At 35.3% G+C, this 24,787-nt stretch overlaps 1 protein-coding gene and 1 non-coding gene across 3 annotated transcripts in view; one reads left to right on the plus strand and one right to left on the minus strand.

The window, feature by feature from the left end:
* The window catches only part of RAD50 (RAD50 double strand break repair protein), an 85,957-nt gene that overhangs the window by 38,685 nt on the left and 22,485 nt on the right, over positions 1-24,787 (minus strand). For both annotated transcript variants that reach the window (XM_006923150.3, XM_025040570.1), the window contains exons 4-13: positions 22,431-22,616; positions 21,883-22,087; positions 12,143-12,271; positions 11,738-11,903; positions 9,867-10,060; positions 9,251-9,457; positions 7,980-8,162; positions 7,376-7,533; positions 4,783-4,958; positions 4,038-4,275 (exon numbers count right to left, since the gene is read on the minus strand). In XM_006923150.3, coding sequence (XP_006923212.1) covers positions 4,038-4,275; positions 4,783-4,958; positions 7,376-7,533; positions 7,980-8,162; positions 9,251-9,457; positions 9,867-10,060; positions 11,738-11,903; positions 12,143-12,271; positions 21,883-22,087; positions 22,431-22,616 — 1,842 coding nt within the window. The remainder of the gene's footprint in view (positions 1-4,037; positions 4,276-4,782; positions 4,959-7,375; positions 7,534-7,979; positions 8,163-9,250; positions 9,458-9,866; positions 10,061-11,737; positions 11,904-12,142; positions 12,272-21,882; positions 22,088-22,430; positions 22,617-24,787) is intronic.
* On the plus strand, positions 10,118-10,257 carry LOC112472075. Its single transcript, XR_003043516.1, has one exon. It is a non-coding gene; the product is annotated as a small nucleolar RNA SNORA42/SNORA80 family (small nucleolar RNA).

Genomic DNA, 24,787 nt, shown 5'->3' on the forward strand with positions numbered 1-24,787 from the left:
TCATTACAAGGACAGCCCTTATTTCGTAAGACTGTAATGCTTATTTTCATATTTTCTCTCTCACCAGATTTTGAAATCCTAAAATGCTTGGGACCATAAAGTAACTGACTTGAAAATGACAAATTTTACTATGTTATGCCATTCTTTTTTTTTAATAATCTTTTTGTTTTTCACTTCTAGTTGGCACACGATATTTATTATATTAGTTTCAGGTGTACGACATAGTGTTAAACGTTTATAATTTATAACGTTGCTGATACCTCTAAAACAATTAAACTTGTATTTTACCTTTTAAGAAAGCTATTAAGTTTATTTTGGAAAATTCCAAATTCTTATTTAAAATTAAATTAGCACAATAAATTAAACTGGCTTTTAATGGGAATCTTATAATAAACTAAAGGAGAAACTAGAAACTCAAGGGTTAGCTCTTGAATACTGCTAGTACTTAATGATTTTAAGAAGTCCACAGTATGACTAAGAAATGCCAACTTGAAGTAATTTCTTGCAATAGATGATCTATAATTTTTTATACCACAAAAATGAAAAAATTCTGAGTAAATATGAAGGTATGCAGATTATGAGTAATTCCATGCTCACATTACTTCCTAAATATTGTGGTCACAAACCACAGGTTGGTCTTAAATTATGTGCCCAGTAACTAAAAAGTGACACAGCTATGAAAGTCAAGCATTCACCTGACCTGGGGACATCTTTGTGGAGATCTACAGGCATCTGTTCACAATTTTAACCCATTTTTAAATGTTCACATACACACCAAAAACCCTTATCAATGTGGTCCAAGTTATGGTGCCTTCTTTTTTGATGCTTACCTAAGATGCTAAAATTAAGTATTCTAAGAAAAAGATATTTCCTGAGAAAATGGGCTACTGAGATCTATTTAGGTTCTCTGTTTTTTTTTTAATTTTCAGAAAACTCAATTCATCTATTTTTGTGACAGTATCTCTTTTCCAAGGGGATTTTATGTAAAAGGGACCAACACAGACATGGTACTGAAAAAACCTTTGGAAGAATGGGAGAAATTTTAGTTGTGTTTTTATTTGAATGAAGTGTTATAATAAATGAACCTGAGTCATTACTAAGCAAAATGAACAAGTATATTTTCATCTGACATTTTACTCATGATGGGTGTCTTATATTAAGTATTGGTAAGTTTGGAGCTTTAAATGAAAGTATTATTTTCTTCAAAGAGGATAAGCAAAATTTGGCTTCTACTATCTCTCTGAGCTCATCTTCAACCACTGTCTCCTTTGGCCTTCAGGTCAAACAGACCTCAGGAATTTTGTACTGCCTGGAATGCTCTTCTAGACACCTGCATGGCTGGCTCCCTCAATTCTCTTACATCTCTGCTCAAATACCACCTTCATCAGCTACTCCCCTCTGAGCCTCCATCTGTCAGGTACTCTCTATTATCTTATCCTGTTGTATTTTTCTCCACAGCACTGATTGTCACCTAACAGACTACATATTCAATTTTTTAGCTTCAGGTTATCTTATGTGTGGTGACCAGAACAGTCCATAGGTGCCACGCCAGATACTGGGGTACTAACTGGATTAAAGTTGGCCACAAATACTCTGCCACTTCTCCCATCAAAAGGTGAAATCTGGGTCTTCTCGTTGAACCCTGACAAGCTCTGTGACTGCTCTAACCAAGAGAAAACAGCGGAAGAGACACTGTGCCGGTTTCTGGGCCCAGATCTTGAGACTTACAGCTTCTTTTTCCTGTCTCTTGGAATATTTGCTCTTAGAATATTTCCTTTGGTAACTCAGCCACTATGCTGCTGAAAGTCTGTGACACATGTGGAGGCCATGTGAAGACATTCAGTTTGACAGCCCCAGCTGGGCTCCCAGACAACAGTCAGCATCACTGCCAGCCATATCAATCGGCCATCTTGAACGTCCAGCCCAGGAGAGCCTTGAGATGGCTGCAGATAACATCTAACTCAACCATGTGAAAGACCCCAACTGAGAACCACCCACCGAAGCCCATTCTTCAGAACCATGAAAAACCATAATAAATTTTTGCTGTGAGGCACTAAGTTTTGAGGAGGTTTGTTACACTACAATAAATAACCAGAACAGATAGTGCAGTTCCCGTTCATTCAGCAGATAGTTGCCAAAGTAACAATACACAAAGAATAATGGAGCTACAACGACTCTGAGAAGGAGAACTGTGATGGCAAGTATCCTAAAATATAATACAATGTTGACTTCTATTTATAATATATCGGTATGACACAGAACTAAGCTCACATTTCCTTGACATGCACTTTCTATAAATGTTAAATTTTAACTTTTATTTGATCTTTTTCTTTTTAAGATACTGTCTTATTCTTCTTCCTTTTTATTCTCATAGCACAGCTTTTGTCTTATCACATTCTCTCTGTAGCCAATAATCTGGTTTTCACCTTGGATGATTATATTAGTTATCTACTGTTGCATAACAAAACAGACCAAAACCTAGCAGCTTAAAACAGCACTTATCCCTTACCAGATATGAGAATCAAGAGCAGCTATCTGGGTACTTCTGACTTAGGTGTCTTGTTGAAGTTGCAGTCAAGCTGACGGCTAGAGCTACAGTCACCTCAAGCCTGATTGCTACAAATGGTACTCATTCGCATGGCTGTTCAAAGACCCCAAGTCCTCACCGATTGGCTCCCTCCACAGGGCTACTCACAACATGGCAGCTGGCTTCCCCCCAGATCCAAGAGAGAGCAAAAAAGAGCAAGAAGTCTTAGTGCCTTACATAACCTAATCCTGGAAGGGACATGCTATCATTTCTGTCGTATTTTATCAGTTACACAGACCAGTCCTGGAACATGAGGGAAGGCTATACAAGACTGAATACCAGGAGGTAGGGATCACTGGGGACCATCTTGGAGGCTGGCTACCACAAAGCACATCTTCTTAGACCTTTCCTACTTTTCCTGAAACTCCTCATTGGTTTTCCAGGACAACATTCCCTCTTGGTTTTTCTGTTTCCAGAGTTTTTCTTACTCTCATCCATCTAATACATTAATATTAATTTTCCTAAAACACATCGATTAAATTGCTCAGAATGACTCCTTATCACCTATCAGAGAGTTGTAACTAGCTAGAAATGAATATAATATAGTCCTACCTTCCCAACTTATGGGAACCAATCCCTACAAATAGCTCTCCCAACTCCAGATAACATTTCTATTGCAGCACAGTCCACACACTCCTTCCCTTTATACACACTGTTCTTGTTTCCCTCTCCCCTTTCCTTCTCTTGAGTTGAACTGACTTCCCTATGATTTACATTCCCCTTCTTACCTTGCTCTCAAAATTCAATTCTTATTTTGTAGTCCACTGGCTTCTCTGTCCTTGAATAATGCATCTGTTTAAATCAATTAAGCACTTTATTAAGCCCAGCTTTCTAAATGTCTAATTCTGAGAGTTTGTCTCCTTTCTTAGACTCAGCTCCTTGAAGGTCATGCGTTATTGGTCTTTGTGACCAGCTCTGTGCTCTGTTCTGGGAGACACCAAGGCAATTATCATATACTTTTTGATTTGATTTTATTTATAAATAGACCGTCATCTGAATTTCTTGTAAAAGTGAAGGAAAACTAAACAAGAGAAATCCTCTATAATCCATTCTTTTTGGAAGTGGGAAAGATATATATAGTTTAAAATTTGTCTCCTGGCAGAGCTTTTCAGTACTTTAACTCTTTTGCTGGGTTTTTAGAAAGTTACATATCAACAAACAGTTCTAAGTATGTCAAAATTTCTGCCCTCCAGCCAAGTCTCAGGAGTTACAGACATACACATTCTGCCCCGTGACTAGATTAAGAGGCAAATTTACCTTTAAATACAATGATTATTTCTTCTTACCATATAAACAACATGAGATGAGGCATACTGGCTTAGAATCCTGACTTTAATTTTTATTCATTCAAGACATGCTTACTGAGTCACTACCATATGCCAGGCCTTGGACTGGTACCTTTTACAGTGCTGCCGCTGCATGTATGGTAAAGGTAAATCCCTATTCTCACCTCATGGGCACAAGCCCCAGCATTTCATCACGCCGCTTTTCTTTTTTCTTTAGTTCTGATTCTGTTGACTTGAGTTTATCTGGAGCAAGCCGCAGTTTAGACTGCAAATCACTGATGACATCTTGTAATTCAGCTTCTGTCTGAAACATTCTCTGACATACGGGGCAACAGGATTGGTTTTCATCCGTTAGCTGAGTAATGAATTGGGAGTAAACTGCTGTGGCTCCAGCCAGCATGGCTATTTTAAAAAATAAATAAATACCAAGTGAAAATATAAAATATGATTTTGTCAATATGGTTACATCCTCTTCTGTAAATGATTCTTCTTGCTTTATAAACACATGTGAAAGAAATTAAAATTCTCTGATATTTAAATATTGTCCAAAGGGCACAATACATTCAGATTTGTATAAATTATTTTCTGGTAAAAGAAAAAGTATAACAAAATTTTAGAGCTTATTATGTGCCAGAAACTGTTCCAATGGCTTTACACCTATAATCTCATTTACCCCTCCTTAATAGCCTAGGTGGTAAGTAATTATGTCCTCGGATTCAGTATGTGAAGTACAGGAAGGTTTCAATAATTTGCACAAAGTAATACAGCAAATGAGTTGTAGAACCAGGACTAAAACTTAAGCCATCTGGCTCCAGAACCAAGTTTTTAAATCTCCCATCCTTAATAGCTATGTGTCACTGAAAATTAAGAAGTGTCATAGTAACTGATAACATAAAGCAGGTAACTTACCTCGTTGTTTTGAGGATTTTTCAATTTCTTCTTTAAGTCTGTCTAAATCACTTTCAAAATCCTGGCTACCACAAACATCAAAAAGCTTGTCTTCATAACTGGACAACTGCTCTTCCTTCCTTTTTAGCTCATTACTCATATGATTTTTATTTTGCTCAGCTGAAGCTAGTTCCTTGCTAAAATAAGAGTAAGTATGGATTACAATTTTAGAACATGAGAAGTGAGTTTGAAAAGTTTTGAGTAGGTAGATATAAGACAAATTCTGTCAACAAATATTACAAAGGTTTGTTGTGACCAAGCACTTTTTTTTTAAAGAAGTCATGGCAATCATCACTTCTGCCTGAGCTCTTCCCAGGACACAGTCTCAGTTGCCAACATTGATCATGGGCCTGCTCCAAGAAAAAGGTGTAGTTAGTGCAGGCAAATTCTGCCTGGTTTCTGGGGTTCATGGTCTTAGATCATGGGTTAACAGCTGCAGCAAGGAGAATATGCTTGCTAGATCTACTGGAGGGAAAGAAGAGAGGGGAATATTCTAATTCCCTTTGGACCCTTTCACAACATTATTTCCTTTCCCTTCTGTAAAAACTTTTCCCATGTCCCCTCCTTGCTGTTATCGACTTACGTCCTGATCATTCATTCTCTCATACATCAAAGACTTTGATCACTAGTACTATTTACCTCCATTCTAACTCTTAAACATCATCTTAGCCAACCTCCCACTGTTTGAGTCATGGAAAAACTTGGAAAAAAACCACCCAATCCACTGGGCACTGCTCATCAAGATCACCATCCTAGCAGCACCAAACACTGTTGACCCTCTCCTTAAAGGTCTATTTTCTCAAGGCATCCCAGATACTTGTTTGGCCCTTACCCTGGCTCCCTGGGCATGTCCCAGTCACCTTCACTTGTTTAAATGTTGGTGTTTCCCAGGAGTCTGACTGTAACTTCTTCTCTTCTTTTTGCACAATTCCTTCAAGGTGACATGGCCTATACTAATGACTCCAATTATCATTTACAAAGCAACAACTTCTAATCTTCTGAATTTCAAACTCTGATATTCTATTCTCTAACAGACATTTCCATAATAAATTCAAATTTAACATGGCCAAATCCACTATCTTCTTCAAAAATCTGCACGAAATGAACCCTCTTATCCAACCACTACTCAAGGTGACATGTGAAAAAAGTAATCACTTTTTTTTTAGTAAAAAACACATAACATGAAACTTATCACCTTAACCATTTTTAAGTGTATGGTAGTGTTAACCATATGTACATTATTTTACAACAGCTTAACAGATGAAAACTTTGTCTTGCCTAACTGAAACTCTATTCCCACTGAACAATAACTCTTTCTCTCTTCCCCCAGCTCCTGGAGACCATTTTACTTTCTGTTTCTAAGAGTCTGACTACTTTGGGTACCTCATGTAAGTGGAATCATACAGTATTTGTCTTTTCACGACTAGCTTATTTTGCTTAGCTTAATATCCTTAAGCTTCATCCAAGTTGTAGCATATGACAGGATTTCCTTCTTTTTAAAAGTTGAATAATATTCCATTACATGTGTGTGTATGGGTATACACCAAATTTTCTTTATTCATTCATCTATCAATGGATTTAGGTTGCTTCCACCTCTTGGCTACTGTGAATAATGCTGCAATAAACATGAATTTGCAAATATCTCTTCAAGATTATGTTTTCAATTCTTTTAAATATATACTCAGAAGTAGAACTGCTGGATCATCTGGTAATTCTTTTTTAAATTTTTTGAAGAACCTCTATACTGCTTTCTATAGTGGCTGCATCATTTTATATTCCCACTAACAGTGCACAAGGGTTCCAATTTCTCAACATTCTCATCAACACTTGTTATTTTCTGTGTTTTTGATAGTGGCCATCCTAGCTGGTGTGAAGTGGCCATCCTAACTGGTGTGAAGTGTTTTTGACAGTAGCCATCCTAACTGGTGTGAAGTGGTTTTGATTTGAATTTTCGTGATTGGTGATGTTGAGCATCTTTTCATATATTTGTTGGTCATTTGTATATCTTTGGAAGAATATCTATTCAAGTCCTTTGCCCATTTTTAAATCTATTTAGGTTTTTTAAACTGTTGAATTACATATTCTGGATATTAACCCCTTATCAGATACATGGTTTGCAAATATTTTCTCCCATTCTGTAGGCTGCCTTTTCCCTCTGTTTACTGTTTCTTTTTGCTTTGCAGAAGTTTTTAAGTTCGATGTAGTACCACTTGTCTATTTTGGCTTTTGTTGCCTGTGTTTTTGGTGTCATATCCAAGATATTATTGCCTATTTCAATATAATAAAGCTTTCCCTCTATGTTTTCTTCTAGGAGTTTTATAGTTTTAGGTCGCATTTTTATGAAGAATTTTAATCCTCTCACTTAGTTCTACAAACTTTCAAGGAAAAAGACGCCCCAAATCACTGTTAACATTTTACTTAATTCATAAAATACAGGAGAACTAAAGTCATTTATCAAGACATACCATTTCATGACAATATGGTTTTAAACAATTAGAAATGAAAGGATGAACTAAGAGATTTCTATTATGTCCCAACTGTTACAACTACTTACTTCAATTTGGCAAGTCTGTCCCTGGTCTGATTAATTTCTTTTGATTTACTATGAAGCCAGTCTTCAAGCTGTTTTTTGTTGGGAAAATACCCTAACAATGAATTTAATTCATCACTGTGCCTAGATTTTATTTTTCTGATTTGTTCATCTTTGTCAGCCTATAGGGGAAAAAAAAAATCTTTTAAAAATAAAGCTCAGTATCTCTGCATTATATCAAGAACAAAAATAAATTCTAGATTAATTATATTTCTGGGCTTAAAAAAGTAAAATTATAAAAATACAAGAAAATATAAAATTTCTTAGTCTTAGAGTGGGGATAGCTTTGCTAAGCCATAAAAGAGTAACAAGTCTGATGATATAAAAATTAAACTTCTGTATATGACAAAAATTAACAGCAATGCACACAATACTTCTCTATTCTTAATTTTTTGTAATTAGAAAATAATTTCTAAGCTTGAAAGTCTATTTTACAGAATATTAAGCTCATTTAGACCCTAAAATATAAAGCAAACACCAACTACATACCTAATACTGTATCAACTATGAATATAAGACAAGCTATTTCAAATACTAAAAAGTATAATTAGAAGAAAAAAGGTCATACTTTGTCTTTGGTCAACATCTCCATCTGGGTGCGCGTTGTTGTATGATGGTTTAACTGCTCCATCTCCTGGTCCAATTTACGCAGGGTCTTGTCTAGGTCTGCTTTCTCATTTTGAAGGCTTATTACTTCTGTTTTTAGAGTTTCTATATTGCTATTTTTCTCAGCCTTGCTTAGCTCACGTTCCTTACAAATAATTCAAACAAATGCACAAGTTTATATAGTTTGTATTAAAATAATGACAAAGAGTATTAGAAATTAACTACTCAAAAAAAAAAAATTACTCACTCAGAATGGTCAAAATATTAGTTTGTTTTTATCCAATAGAGTAAAAAACAAGGAATAAGAATTTTAAGGAAAATCTTATAAAGTTGTCTTACTATGTTATAATGCTCGAGAATTAGTAAATAAATCTGGAAGGGCTAAACAGGGGGGTGGAAATGAGAATTAGTGCAAAATTAAGAGAAATGTGTCTAAGTATACAGTTTAGTGACTCCTCAGTCAAAACTTAGTATTTATCAAGTACCCATGTAACTCACTACATTGCCTGGCATGTAGAAACTATAAAAATAGTGTAATGCAGCCCCTGACCAGTGCCTCCCCGTTACAAGACAGTATTGTGATAGAGTACTACTAAACTGACATAAAATGTACACTAGATGTTAATTAGGGAGCAAAAAGAAATGTTTACTTAAATTATCAAGATGGAACCTGAGAGGGAGTTTCATGAAGCTTAAGGATGCTTGCTTTGGTGGTGGAGATGTGAAGGAAGAGAAAAGATTAGAAACAAGGAAGAAAATCTGAAAATTCATCAAAAGAATAGACTGGCTAAGAACGTTTCCACCACAGAAAAAGTGATAACATGATAATTATTTTGTAAAATTATTATGTGGAAACTAGAGGAAAAAAATTTTTTTTTTTAACTTAGGTAAGTGGTTCTTAACCAAGGTACTCATAAGAATTACCTAGTTTTGTTTTTAATGCACATTTCCATGCTCTACCCTTTTGATTTGGAAGGTCTGAAGTAAAGACTAAGAGTATTTTTAAAATGCATACTAGGTAATTCTAATTTTTAAACCACCAGGTTCCAGAACCAAACAATTAAGTTGTTAAGATATTCAGATGAGTTCATTTTAAATGAGATTGTTAGACAAAGTTGATATTTTTATTAACATGCCATAATCAGGATCAACGACAGATAAAAATACTTCGGAATGCAAGGATCTAAATGTCTTATACCTTAAAATTATTAGATTACTCAAATAATATCTTACAGCTTTTGTGAGCTCCTGGTCCAGTTCAAGAATCCTGTCTGAAGATCCTTCCAATTGCTGTAATTCGTACTTCACATTTTTCAGTTCGTTCTGCTTCTTACTTAGGATTTCTGATTTTAGCTCAATTATTCTTCCCAGTCCAATTTTCTTATCCCTTATTTCATCTATCTGTTTTTGTTTCAGAGTCTCTTTTTCTGCAAAGTCATTCTAAATAAGAATAAGCATTAATTTTTTTCACTAAACAATTCATTAACCAAGTTTCTTCACTGTAAAAGTATCACACGCACACTGAGGAAAATATAGAAAAGTATAAAAATATGAGATGGCCATCACCCAGAGAGAATCATTATTAATTCTGAGCAAACTTTTTCTTTACCATTAGCTTTAAAAAGAAATTTTACTTAAAACCAAATAAAAAATGTAGAACTGCATTTTGTTCATGTTTTTATCCTTATACATATTAAAAAATTTGCTTCCATAAAGGTTTATTCTACCTTGTAGCAGATTCTATCCTAACACTAATTTAAAAATATCACAAAATAAGGTCCATCCAAAAATTAAAACAATTCAACAAGAGAATGTGACACAAACAAAAGAAAATAATAACAATATTTACCATCAGTTGGTTGGCAGTTTCTGCTTCTTTTTCTTGTCTCTCTCTCACAAGTTTGTGAAAATTTTTAATCTGTCTTTCACTGAATGGTCCACGCTCAAAGCCATCCAATTCTAGCTGTGTTGCCAAAGATTGAATTAATGAATCTCTAGCTCGGATATTTTCTTGATGGCGATCTGCCTGTAGCTGTAGACGACCTTTAAAAAACCATAACAACTTTTTTTCCCAGCTGATTTTTTAAAAATTGAGATAACGTATGGGTTTGGATTTATGGCAGGCCCATCCCCCAGGGCCTCTCATAGTGCCCCATGCCAGAGCAAACTGTAATCCTGAACCACTGCCTGGCTTCCGTGCCCGCCCGTAGGCTGCAGGTACTGAGGTGGGTTACACAGTGGGAAAAAAAAAAAAATATTGAGATAATTGTACATTTACATGCAGTTGTAAAAAGGTACAGCAAGATCTCTTACATCCTTTGCCCAGTTTCCCCAAATATAATATAATGATAAATACATACTTGGTCTTTGTCCCTGGTTTCCAGCACAGAGCTCCTAAAACTCTTAGAATTTCTGAGTGATAAGAGTGAGAGAAGTATCTTTTGTTATTTATTATACGTCCCTTTCAACCATACCTGAGTCCATTCAAATGAGTCTTGGAGGATGGGAGCTAGTTATCAGAGGAACCAACTATGTGATTAGAGAGTAGGAATTTTCTCTACTCTGGGGAGGGGCTGAAGACTGAGTTCAGTCACTGATGGCCAATAATTTAATCAATCATGCCTACATGGAACTTCCATAAGACTCCTAACCAGCAAGGTTTAGAGAGTTTCTTCCAGGTTGGTGAATACAGAGGTGCTGGGAGAGTGCCATGTCCCTTCCCCATACCTTGCCCTATGCATCTCTTCCATTTGTCTGTTCCTGAGCTGTATCATCTACTATAAACTGATAACAGTGTTTCCCTGGATTCTATGAGCTATTACAGCAAATTACTGAACCTGAGGAAGGGGTTGTGGGAATGCCAGATTTATAGCTAGTTGGTCAGAAGTACAGGTGACAGACAACCTGGACCTTTTGATTGGCATTGGAAGTGGGAGGCAGTCTCGTGGGACTGGGCCCTCTGTAGGGTCTGTGCTAATTCCAGACAGTATCAGAACCGAATTAAATTACAGGACACCCAGTTGCCGAGAATTAGAGAATTGCTTGGGGTGAAAAAATCCACACATCCAGTGTCAGAATTATTGAGTACAAAAACTGCTTTTTTTTTTCTTTTTTTGCAAAACTATACACTTAATGTCATGGATAGGTTCTGCAACTTTAAGCAAAACGACATATAATGAAACCAAATTTACCATAGGCTAATTGACATAAACAAGAGTTAAGTTCCTATGCATCTCAAAAACATTGTAATGAAACAAAGATATTCACGGACCTGCTGTAGTATATCAGCCAGGATATAGGCACTGATACAATCCATCGATCTCATTCAGAGTTCCCCACTTTTACTTGTGCCCATTTGTATGCGCATACTAAGCTCTATATAATTTTATCACCTGTGTTAGCTGATATATCTACATGACAGTCAAGATAATGAACAGTTCCAATACCACAAGAATCCCTTTTGTTGCTTTTATAGCCATAACCACACTAACCTTTTTTCCATCCCTCCTCCTACTTAGTAACCCTAACAACCTCTAATCTGTCCTCCACTTTTAAAATTTTGGCATTTCAAAAATGTTATATAAATGGAAATACACTGTATATAATCTTTCAAGACTGGCTTTTTTTCACTCAGCATAGTTCCCTAGAGATTCATCATTCATGCAGAAAATGCATAATAGTACAATAAGAAAAAAAGACCAAGTAAACACTTTGTCCTACCCTGTTCAACAAGTAGTTCTGACTTTTCTTGATTGAGAAGCCTAGATTCTTTATTTAATTTTTCCAGTTCACGCTGACAGTCTACCAATTTCCTTTCTTTCTCTCTTACTGTTCTCTGGTGATTGTGATATAAATCATTTAGTTGCTCATCAGTCCCTTGAAAAACCTATGTAGAACCAAAATAAAGAGCTTTAATGAATAAACATAAGAAGATATTGGTCTGAGGTACAAAATATAAACCAAAGCTTATTCAATATCCTTCTTTTTAACATGTACATGGAAGACAAAAATTATGATTTTTATGTTTTTTTTTTTCCAAAACGTGAGTGGCAAAAGGGATTCAAATGAGGTTCACTACAATAATCTTAAATTTTCGAAGTAGAACAAAATTCTACTACTACAAACCTTTTCCATTTTCTGTTCTAGTTCACTATTATCTTTCTCCATTTGCTTCTTTCGGCTTTCCAAGGCTTTAATTTCATTGTCAAGTTTCATTATTTTAGCGAGATTTTGTTCGATTTCTTTTAGACGATTCTGAAAATTGTAAACAAACTACATAAATAAAATTCATTATAGTTTATACTTCAAATGTATGAAGAGAAATAAGATGTGCTAGAGCCAGGCACTTGGTAAAAGAGACCTTATTTAATGCTAACAACGCTGTAAAGGGACACAGAGAAACAGGATCAAAGACAGTAAGTAACCTGCTCAATGCCTCATAGCTAGTAAAGAAAAGCAGGAATTAAACTCCAATTTTAACTCCAAAGCCCAAGCCCTGCTTTCAATGCCTCCCACAAGTCATTCATTCATTGGGTACTTAGAGCCATATTATGTAAAGTTCCACATTTTAAGAATTTAATCTTCAAAAAGCTGAGTATTTAATGTACTAAAAACAAAAAACAAAAAACATTAGAACTACTGAGTGGGCTAGAAACTCGTGGTGAGTCACCAGTGCATTCTGAGCCTATAGGCAAATTTACATGGAAGACTATACTTCAATTTAAAGTTTGTTCAAGCAGAGGACTTTGAACAAGTGAAGTATGAAAAATGATCCCTATGCCCTGCTTCCAGGGACAGTTGGCTGCCTCGTCTCCTAGAAATAAGTGTGACCTGGCTCAGAGAATTCTCCCCTTAGATGATGCTGGGTACTTCCACTGTTTGCTACTACGATTCCAAGGCTGACCAATTCCTCTTCTAAGACGTTTGCAGAACCTAATTTTTAAACTAACACATTACCAGAGTGCTTAATATTAATTGTAAGCTTTCAAAGCTGCACCAAAATGCATCCTCAACTTTAATGTCACTTAATAAAATTATACTAATAACATATCTTGTGATCTGTATACTGAGTAGCATGTAATCACCATAAAAATGGGATTACTTTGTTCACTAATGCATTACCAGCACATGTGATACTTGTTTAGTATGTTAGCTGAATGAAAGAATGAGATTTGAAAAAAGTGATTTTACAATAATAACCATAGCTATCATTGATTGAATGCCTATTATATGGTAGACATTATACTAGGTGCTGCTACACATTTCCTTTACCCTATGAGACTATATGTGCTAAGTAGAAGAGTTGGAGGCTTGGAGGCTTGTATAAAGCCACATACTCAACAATAAAAGATTAGGAGGCAGGGTAGTAAAATGGTTAAGACTGTAGGTTCTGTGTTCTGGAACAACTGCACATCTGTATGCAAAAAAACCCCTCAACCTAACTTTGCACCATATTTAAAAATTAACCTGAAATGGAGCATATATGTACATGTAGGAATTCAAACTATAAAACTTCAAGAAGAAATCACAGAAGAAAATCTTCATGACCTTGGGTCAAAGATTACCTAGATAGGAAACAAAAATCACAAACTACGGGAGAAAAAATTGATAAAGTAGACTTCATCAAAATTAAAAAAACCTCGCCTTTTGAAAAGCTGTTAAGAAAATAACATATTTGCAAAATATATATCTGATAAGGGCTTGTATCCAGAATATATAAAGAATTCTTAATATTCAGCTCAAAAAGAAGAAAAAATATATTAAAATTAGGCAAAAGAGCTGAATGGATACTTTACCAAAGACAATATTTAAATGGCAAATAAACACATAAAAAGGATGCTCAACATCTACACACATTAGGAAAATGAAAATTAAAATGCTCAGTGATAAATCATACATGTCTTAGAATGGCTAAAATAAAAAAACTAACAATACTAAGTACTGACAAGGATGCAGAGCAACTGCCCTCTTATATGTATGTTGTTGAGAGAACTATGAAATGGTATAGCCACTTTGAAAGATAGTTTGACAGGTCATACATTTAAACTACACTTACCATTCAAACTAGCAGCCCTATTCCTAGGGAGTTACCAAAGAGATATGAAACATACTCCAAAAACCTGCACACAAAAGTTTAAAGCAGATTATTTGTAATAGCTAAAAGCTGGAAACTGAATGTCCATCAACCAGGGAACCGATGAACACAGTCTGTAATATATCCATACAATGGAATACTCTCAGAAATAAAAAGGAATGAACTATTCATACATGCAACAGCATAAGTTAATTAAAATCAACATGCTAAGAAGCCAGACACAAAAGACTACATAATCTATCATTTCATTCATGTGACATTCTACAAAAGGCAAAACTATGACAGAAAACAAATCAGTGGTTACCAAAGGCTGAGAGTGGAGGGAGGGGATTAAATACAAAAAGACTTGAAAGAACGTTTTGCAGTGATAGAAATGTTCTATATCTTGATTGTAGTGATGGTTATGCTAACTATATGCATTTGCCCAAACTCATTAAATTATACACTTTTAAAAAAGTAGGTTTTACTATATGTAAGTTAAACTTCAATAAATCTGAGTTTAAAAGTATGGGCTTAGGAATCAGAGAGGCCTGGACTCAAATCTTGGTTTTACCTCTTACTTCTAATATGAACACTGGTGCCTTAGTTTTCTTGCCTATTAAACCTCACAGGGTTAATATCAGGCTTACACAATACATTTTAAAGCACTTTGATCAATTAGTGCCATACAGCTGGCCCTCAACGGATGAGACTATTCACATCACTTGTGAAAAAATTCTGTGTTCAGAAAATATCTTTTGAACAAAGAACTAGATTGATTCTTCAGAGCACTAAATAAAGGCATATCTCATCTTATTGCACTTCAGTTAGATGTTATTTTGTTGTTTGTTTGTTTTTACAAATTGAAGGAAAGACCCTCCAGCAGCAAAAAGATTATCACTCATTTTATTGTGGTGGTCTGGAACTGAACCTGCAATATCTTTAAGGTATACTTCTGTCAACACCTCAGCTAGGTATGCACCTCAAACTTCTTGGCTTCTCTCTTATCAGTGTTTTCACTGCTTCTTGGTGACATTAACATTACCTAGACTTGAATCTTTTGTGACATATCTAGCTGTTTCATTTTTTAAATCCAGCCAGTAACCAGATTCTGTGGATCTTTGGTATCTGTGTTTTGGCTCTATCCCCAGAGCACATATCCTAATAAAAGAAGACAAATTTGCAAACAATGAAAAATATAGCAGATTGTTTAAAGCTTAGGCTCTAGTGTGAATAGAGACAAACAAATGGGCTGTTGTGCTATCATGCATACAAGGACTATGAACTTGTATATGGAATGTACAGAAAATAAATAAGAGGGACAGAGGGTGTATTTGAATTTGGAAACAAGTTTCTCAAGTAGTTTCCCCTGAAGGCAAGAAAGGAAAAAAGGGCTCAAAGGGCCAAAGTCAGGATAAAATGGGGTGGGATGGGAATAAAGTAGTTTATGAGAGAGTTCCTAAAGACAGAGGGAATTGGTAAAAATGGAGAAGCATGAATTATAGTGTGAAATTGTCTCTGGAGGACTGCTGGGAAGGTGATTTGACTCAAATTTTACACTGAGTTCTATGAAGGGAATTCTCATATATGAGAGCTAAAAAAAGACTTTGGAAATTACTCACTTAATAAATATCTACTGAACCACCTGCTATGTGCCAGGCACTGGGCTAGGCTCTGATACATAGAATAAGATTAAACCCTTGGAGAACTCGTCAAAATTAAATACAAATAAAGAAATTTACAAACACCTCAATGTCTGCTACAGTCTTGGAATCCTGGCACCATTCAATAAATATCAGGTATTATCACAGCCCTATCTTGACATCATTTCCTATACTAATGCTCCATTTCAACTATATGGCTTTCCTTAATAGTGTTCAGATAGCTTGCATTTTACTGTTCCTGTGTCTCTAATTACCTACTCATTTATGGTCAAAAAATCATACCCCATATTCAGTCCCATAAAGTCCTCTCTGGCCACCTCAGAGCTCTTACAGCTCTTTTCTTTTTCTGACTTATGTGTGTTTGTCATCTTTCCAACCAGGCTGCTCCTGAAGAAAATGAAATGTGTTCAAATATCTTGGTAATTACTGTAGTACCTACACACAGTTATCAAGACAGCTCATCCTAAGATACAGCATACTTTGTCATTCTTTATGATCTGACCACAATTCTTATCTCTTACTCCTTTTACCCTGATATACTTAACCCAGGCTTTTTCTCACGTGATACTGTTTTGATAAGCTTGTATGTATATGTGTGTATATGTGTGTGTGTGTATACACATGTGAATGTATACACACACACATGCAAGAAAAGCTGCTAGTAGGATATATCTGGGGTCAGAGATGACAAGTGGGAAGAACATCTCTTACTTTTCAGTATTCTATAATTTTTTCATTGTGAGCATGTATTATTAAGAGAAAGTGCAAAATAAATACAAACATACATAAAATGCCTCTAGTTTGTCAATCTGATTTCCCCCCATTCTTTAAGGTGTAGCTCAGCCATGCCTTCTCTATGAAGGCTTTGTGACAGATTTCTATTCAATACCATAATGTTTTTTTAAAAGCGTTGTTAAGATATAATTCACATATCATACAACTCATCTGTTTAAAATGTAGAGTTCAATGTTCTTTAGTATATTCAAAGTTGTATAACCATCAGTATAATCTAATCTTATGACATTTTCAGCTTCCAAAAAGAAACACTGTACTCATTTGCAGTCACTATTCATTCCTCTCTAACACTTACCCTATGCAACCTCAAATCTCTCTCTATAGATTTGCCTATTCTGGGCATTTCAAATAAATGGAATCACATAATATGTGGTCTTTTGTGATTGGCTTCACTCGGCATGTTTTTGAAGTTTTTGCATGTTGTAGCATCTATCAGAACATCATTCCCTTTATGGCTAAATAATACTCCGATATATGGATATGTAACATTTTACTGATCAGTTAATGGACATTTGAGTTGTTTTCATTTCTTTGCTATTATGAATAATGCTGCTCTGAACAGACCTATACAAGTTTTTGTGCAGATGTATGTTTTAACTTCTCTTGGGTATAAGATACATCAGAGTAAAATTGCTGGGTCATATGGTAACTTTATGTTTAACATTCTGAGGAACTTACTATTTTCCAAAGTGGCTGCAACATTTTACATTCCCATCAGCAAATATGAGGGCTCCAAATTCTCTACATCTTCATCAACACTTACATCTTTTTGATTTATAGTCATTCCAGTGAGTGTGAAGTGGTATCTCATTGTGGTTTTGATTTGCATTCATCACACCTGATAAATACTGTCCTCAAGCACCTTTTCATATACTCATTGGACACATACATATCTGTGGACACATATATATCATACTTTATTGGACACATTTGTGTCATTGGACACATATATATCATACTTTATATGATAAAGTATTTATCACATAAATACTTTAGAGAAGTATTTATTCAGATCCTTTGCCCATTTTCAAATTGTTATTCATTTTTTTATTATTGAATTATATGTTTTTATGTCCCAGATACAAGTCCCTTATCAGATATATAACTTGCAAATATTTTCTCCCATTTTGTGGGTCGTCTTTTTGCTTTCTTGATGGTATAGTTTGCAGAAGTTTTTTTATTTTGATGTAGTCCAATTTATGTTTTTTTTCCTTTTCTCACTTATCCTGTAATCACCATTTTTAGCTACTAGAGAACCTACATTCCAAACTATATCATTTATGTACCTCATCAATTTATACTTTGTAATCCTATCTTTTAAAAGAGTTTCCTTGTTTCTCCAATTAGATTTTAAGTTCTTTAAAAGCAAGGTTCCAGTCTTTGGCTTCCTTATCCCAAACAGCACTTGTCACAGTGCTATGCATAAAACAATATTTACTAAAGCATGCATTATTATCAATGGGCATTAAGACAGAAATGAAACTAGCTTTCTTAGTTTACAATTCAAAGATCTATACTAGTATTTATAGACGAGTTTAAAAAAACCAAATCAACAATTTTTAAATGGTTTTTCGAAATTTTTTTTTGCTATATCTGTAACCTAGAAAATAGCCATTTTCAAGAATGCTCTTACTTATTTAGACTAGGAATACCTTAAGGGCAAAGATGCTATCGTAGTCTTCATTATACCTGTAGCCCCAACAATAGTATATCCTTACACACAGGATACACTCAATAAATGATTGTGAAATGAATGAATGAGATTTGCTTAAGGTGTTTTTTATAAACCAAAGAGTTTGGAAAGCTATACACATCTGCAAATACAGTCTTGCATTGCTTAATGATGGTATATTCTGAGAATGCGTTAAGTGATTTTGTCATTGTGCAAACATCATAGAGTGCACTTTACAAAAACCTAGATGGCATAGCCTATTACACATCTAGGCTATATGGTACAGATTGTTGCTCCTAGGCTACAAACCTGTACAGCATGTTACTGTACTGAATACTGTAGGCAATTGTAACACAATGGTATTTTAGTGTATCTAAACACATAATAGGTACAGTACAGTTGACCCTTGAACAACACAGGTATGAACTGTATAAGTTCACTTACTCACACTTACCATGAATGGAGTTTGCAGGGAAGGAAATTGCTCTGGGTAAGTCAGTGAGTGAGTGGTAAGTGAATGTGAAGGCCTACACATTACTATCCACCACTGTAAACATCATAAACACTGTACACTTAGGCTACACTAAATTGATAAAAAAAATATTTTTCTTTCTTCAGTAATAAGTTAACCTTAGCCTACTATAACTTTTACTTTTATAAACGTGAAATTTTAACTTTTTGACTCCTCCGTAATAACATTTAGCTTAAAACACAAACACACTGTATGGCTGTACAAAAATAGTTTCTTTCTTTATATCCTTTACTATAATCTTTTTTCTATTTTTTGTTGTTGTTGTTGAAACTTGAGATACAAACACGCACATTAGCCTTGGCCTACATAAGGTCAGGATCATAATATCCATTTTCATATCTCATCCCACTGAAAGGTTTTCAGGGGCAGTAATACCCATGGAGCTATCACCACCTATGATAGCAATAACTTCTTCTGGAATACCTCCTGTAAGACCTGCCTGGGGATCTTAAGTAGGTGTCACTCTTTTCAGAAATATGACCATCGTGGTTTCTTTGGTTTGTTTTTCTCATCATACACTTGCTTGTAAGCAGATAATGTACCATGAACATTCTTCTCTATTATTAATGAAAACCTTTCCATGTTGAGGTATATGTTACCAAACATTTTAAAGAGTTTGTTGAAGTCTGAAAAAGCTTCTGCTAAAGGCTTCACTATAAATTTTCTTGGGAGTTTTCTTCTGCGATTTTCTTTTCTCTTGCCTTTTCTTCAGCTATGCATTCTTGTTTCAGTCCCAACAATTCCTCATTAGTCAATTCCTCAGGAACCACCCCTATGAGGTCCTCCAGGTCATCCTCATCCACATCCAGGTTAAAGCTGTTTGCCATCTTAACCATAGCCTTTTCGATTTTTCCAACCTCCTCATCCTGGTAAATCCTTGAAAGTCATGGATGAATGAACCTCTTAAGTGTCTTCTTCCAGATGCCATTCAGACATTCCTTAGTGACATCAACCTCAAGCTCAAAAAAGGTTCTTAATGCAGTCACACATTTGTAATCCTTCCAGAACTGCATCAGTATCTTCTCAGTGTCTAAGTTACAGCAATAGGTAAAGGTCCTCCTCAGAGAGCAGGCCTTAATTGGTAGTTAGAAAATAGTCACGGGATGTAAATACATAAAGGGAATATAGTCAATAATACTGTAATATCTATGACTAGTGCCAGGTAGGTACTAGACTAACAAGAGGGATTATATTGTACATTACATAAATGTCTAACCATTATGTTATATACCTGAAACTAACATAACTCCTTGATCCACTGCATTGGTTGGATCAAAGAGATGGTGTTGAATCAAAGAGATGGCACCACTTTGATATGTGAAGATCACCAATAAAAGGAGGACATCCAGGAGTATTATCTACAATAAGCAAAATCTTGACAGGTACCTATTTTCCAAACAGTACTTCTCCATTTTGTGGGCATAGCAACTCAGGAGGGTATCTTAGAAGAGGAGCTGGGTCATCCAGTACTTCTTATAGCTCCTGTAGTACACTGGCAATATGTGCTTACTGATAGGCTTGAAGGCCCTGAGGTTCTCACTGTGCCAGATCACAAAAGCTTTCAATTTGCAGTGTGTAACACTGCCTCCCAAACAAGATTATTATTCTTTCTGTCTTTAAAAGCCCTGAAACCTGGCACTGACTTGGTCTCCTTATGGATGAAAGTCCTTTCAGGCATCCGTTTCCAGAACAGGAAGGTTTCATCCATATTAAATATTTGCTCTGGCAAGTGATTTTCCTCCAAAATCAGCTTCTCTAGAGTTTCCAAACAGTCTTTAACTGATTTCACATCACCACTTATTTTTACATTATGTAATGAATAACAATTCTTGAATAGTTTAAACTGTGGGTTTAAACCACCCACAGCCAGCGGTAAATTCAACATAGTAGGAGGATCCAGCCTTTTCTTTCAACATTGCAAACAAACTGCTTTGACCGTGATCTTCATGTTGCTGAGAGGAATACACTTATGTGTCTGGTCTTCAATCCAGATCATTAGAAGTTTCTCCATGTCCGATACAGGCCCTTCTTGAATTTTGTTAGTCTCGTTGTTGTCAGTGAAGCAGTTCCTTTAATAGTTTCCATTACTTTGCTCTGGTACTTCAAGACTGTAACTATTGGTGGAATGGGATGTACCTGACTGGTGAGCAATAATGATCACTGATTTTCCACCTTCATAGACCTTAATCTGTTTCATTTTGTTTCCAGGTCACTCATTCAATATGATCTCTAACTAGCAACATTAGCAGTGGATTTTGTACACTCAGGGGCCATGATGAACAAAATAATGTGAGATTAAATCAAGCACAAGAGAAAATGATGCATTCAAGAGACATGGTAAACATGAGATGTATGAAGCTGCTGCCAACGTAATGGGGCATGTTTTACAGCAAACTTTTGTTGGTATGTAAAAAGAGTATGCTCTAAAGTAATGATAAAAAGTACAGTAAATATATAAAACAGAAATATTTACTGTCATCATAAAGTAGTATGTGCTGTACATAACTATATGTGCTATACTTTCATCTGGCTGGTAGCACAGGTTTGTTTACAACGGCATCACCACAAATCCATGTGTACCACACTGCACTACAACGTAGGATGACTACAGAGTCACTAGTTGATGGGAATGTTTCACCTCCATTATAATCTTATGAGACCACTATCGTATTTATGGTTTGTTGTTGACCAAAATGTCATTACATGGTGTATGACTATATATCAACGTGCTATGCATCAATTCCAAAATTTGTGCAATGTCAAGAACATTCTGCAAATTATAAAAAATCTCTAAAAAGATCTGTCAGTTAACAAACCTCCTTAAGACCAGAACAGTACAGTTGGGTCATTATACTAATATTTAATAACTAGGGATCTACATTACTAATTTAGTATCATGCTACAAATTTTTTACTCTCAAATCCAAGGTCTGGGCAATTTTTAAGACTAACCATCTTAAAAGAAAAAAAAAAAGGACCTATAACATTAAACTATAACATTATATAGTCTGATAATTTTTTCAAGAAATATGTACACAATTAAAATTCATGTAAAAATAAAGTGGTTTAGGGGTGAGTGCTACCATGGTAAAAGGTGACTTTCTCTTCATCATACAAGAAATCAAATTACCTTCAATGGATCAAGTTCATTCTCATAGGCTTTGACAATTTCCTTTGAAGATGTTAACTGGTCTTCTTTACTAGCAATCTGATTGCGAATCTCACAAGCTTTTTCTTTATTTTGCTTCAGATATTTTAGCTCTGTCTGACATTCTTTTACTTTCTGACCTTGTGTCTGACGTACCTGCCGGATTGTTTCCAAAGCTTTAATGTACCTTTGAAGATATTAAATAAAAATCAAATTTCTGACTAAGTAAACAATTGTATATTCATACAGTGGAATATTATGCAGTCATTAAAAGAGTTTTTAATAACTTAGAAAATGCTTATGACATAATGGTAAGTGAAAAAGATATATACTGGCAACCAGGCAAAAAAATATGCACAGAAAAGAAAACTGAAAGGAAATATGCCCACTGGTTGCCACCAAGTGAAAGACTAAATAACTAAAGACTTTTTTGCTTTTAAAATTTTATGTTTTTTTTTTAAAAAGCATCCAAATTGGAACAATGAGTCAATAACTTAAGGGGCTACAAAGTCTAATTAAAGATTACGAACCTTGTTGCTGAAAAAATCTCATCAAATTTTTGCTTCAAAGCCTTTCCTTCACTTAAAGGCCAGTTAGAATCTTCTTGATGACAGAAAATGACATTATTTAGCACAGACTTGGAAACCCCAAGAGAACTTATCATCTCTCGGTCAATTTCTGCACACTTAGAGCTGAGACTGACCTTTTCACCATGCCTGTGGAAAATGAAAATCAAGAATTTACGTAAAATAACCTCCAACTGCACCTATTCTATTGCTTAATCAAGTTTTCATGCTGTACTTATATAAAAAAAGTCCCTTCATTCGTCTTATTACAATAAAAAGTATTCTGAAATGATTCAGCAGTTCACCAATGAAAAAGTACGTAAAACAGGGTAGCATAGAAAAAAATGTCATTTTTTTTTTACATATTTGGACTTTTAAATATAATAATTTAAAATATTTGTAGATAATACATAAAAAGAAAACTATCTCCCATCCCTAGAAACTTAAAAATAAGGAAAATAAGAGACTTAGAATAAAAGTATGATGATCCACAGGCAAAGGTGCCTTAAAAACTTCTAAAGACTATGTAGGTCAGATAAGGAGTTGTTCAATAACAGACATATGGATGGCAAATGGAGAGTAAAGGCAAACCTTAGTGGTACCCATCTAAGCAAATCCAGGGAGGATTCTTCATTCTTAGACCTCAAGTTCTAGGGTCACATTGCCAAAGTAATCCAATAGAAAGAACTGCCTCGAGGTCTTTTAAATTGAGTTCCCTACATCATTATATCCAGAGCCAGAAGAATCCCTGCCCTGGGGTTCTAAGAGATCTCTATCTTTCAGCAGAAGGACAAATCCACCATTTTCTTCCATATCTTCTGTCCATATCTGTTAACAACTAGATTAAGTGGGCAGAGGCACTGTCTGTCTTTACTGCCGTTTATACATTGCAGTATGTATGTTTAAAATATTACACTGAATAAATTGAGAAAGTTTTGTAGGAGGATAGAATGGACATAGGTTATCACATTGCTCCAGGAAAAGATGATGGTAGCTTGAACTAGAACGGTTGTTGTAGAGATGGAGAGAAACAGACTCAAAAGACATGTAAGGTAAATCCACAGTACTTGGTAATGCACTGAATATGCAAGGAAAGTATCAAAATAGACTTAGGTTTTTGGCTTCTGTCACTGGATGGATGGTGGTGCCATTCACTGAGAGGAGGAACACTGTAAGAGGACCAAGGTGTGGGAGATTTTTTAAGGGGAATCGAAGAAAAAGGATAATGAACTTGGTATAGTTGAATCTGAGGTATCTTTGAAACAACTGGTACAAAATGAGAAAGGCAGGTGGGTACAGGGGTCTGGGAACAGGTCTGGCCTGAAGACATAAATTTGTGAGTCACCTATGAATATGCAGTAATTTTAGCAATATGAATGAGATTATCTAGGAAGAGAATATAGAGCACAAACAAAAGAGGATCAAGGAGTGAGCCTGTAGAACCCAATCTTTATTGGCTATAAGGGAGAGAAAGAGGGAACGGTGTTTGACATGTCATGAAAGTCTAAAAAAATACTCAAGCAAGAAGTGACTAACAGCTACCACTACTGAGCTGTAGTACACAGAACAATGGCCCTCCGAAGGTATCTATATTCTAATAGCTAGGATTTGCTTATATGTTAGGTTACTGTCAAAGGGGAATTAAGATTGCAGATGAAATCAAGGTTGCCCATCATCTGACTTTAAAATAGATTATCCTAGGTTATCTAGGTGGGGCCAAGGTAATCACAAGGGTCCTTAAATGTGGGAGAGGGAGGCAGAAAAGGAGGTCATAGTGATGCAATGTGAGAACTCTGCCCACTGTTGCTGGCTTTGAAGATAGAAGACCATGAACCAAGGAATGTGGGTGGCATCTAAAGGATGGCAAGAGCAAGCAAACAGGTTTTTCCTTACAGCCTCCAAAAAGGAACAGAGCCCTGCTAATACCTTGATTTTAGGCCAGTGAGAGCCAACTCAAACTTCTAAACTACAGAACTGTTAGATAATAAATTTGTGTTGTTTTAAGCCACTAAGTTTGTGACTTGTTATAGCAATCATAGAAAACTAATATATCAGCTCTTGTTACATATTAAGTATTTTATGTGCATTAGTTTAATCCTTCCAACATCTTTCTTTATATGTACAGTGATAATAAACCCCTATTTTACAAATGAAAAAAAACAGAGGCTTGCTGGCTACGAAGTCTATTTTGTATAGCAAGAGCATTATTTTAATTAATATATAGGTTACTAGTGTCCTTAGTTGGAGCTGTTTCAGTAGAGGAACAGGGCTAGAGAAGGAGTAAAAAAATAGAAACAGTATCAACTCTTGAGAAGATTAGC

Source organism: Pteropus alecto, unplaced genomic scaffold (genome assembly GCF_000325575.1).
Source record: "Pteropus alecto unplaced genomic scaffold, ASM32557v1 scaffold78, whole genome shotgun sequence".
Taxonomy (NCBI): domain Eukaryota; kingdom Metazoa; phylum Chordata; class Mammalia; order Chiroptera; family Pteropodidae; genus Pteropus; species Pteropus alecto.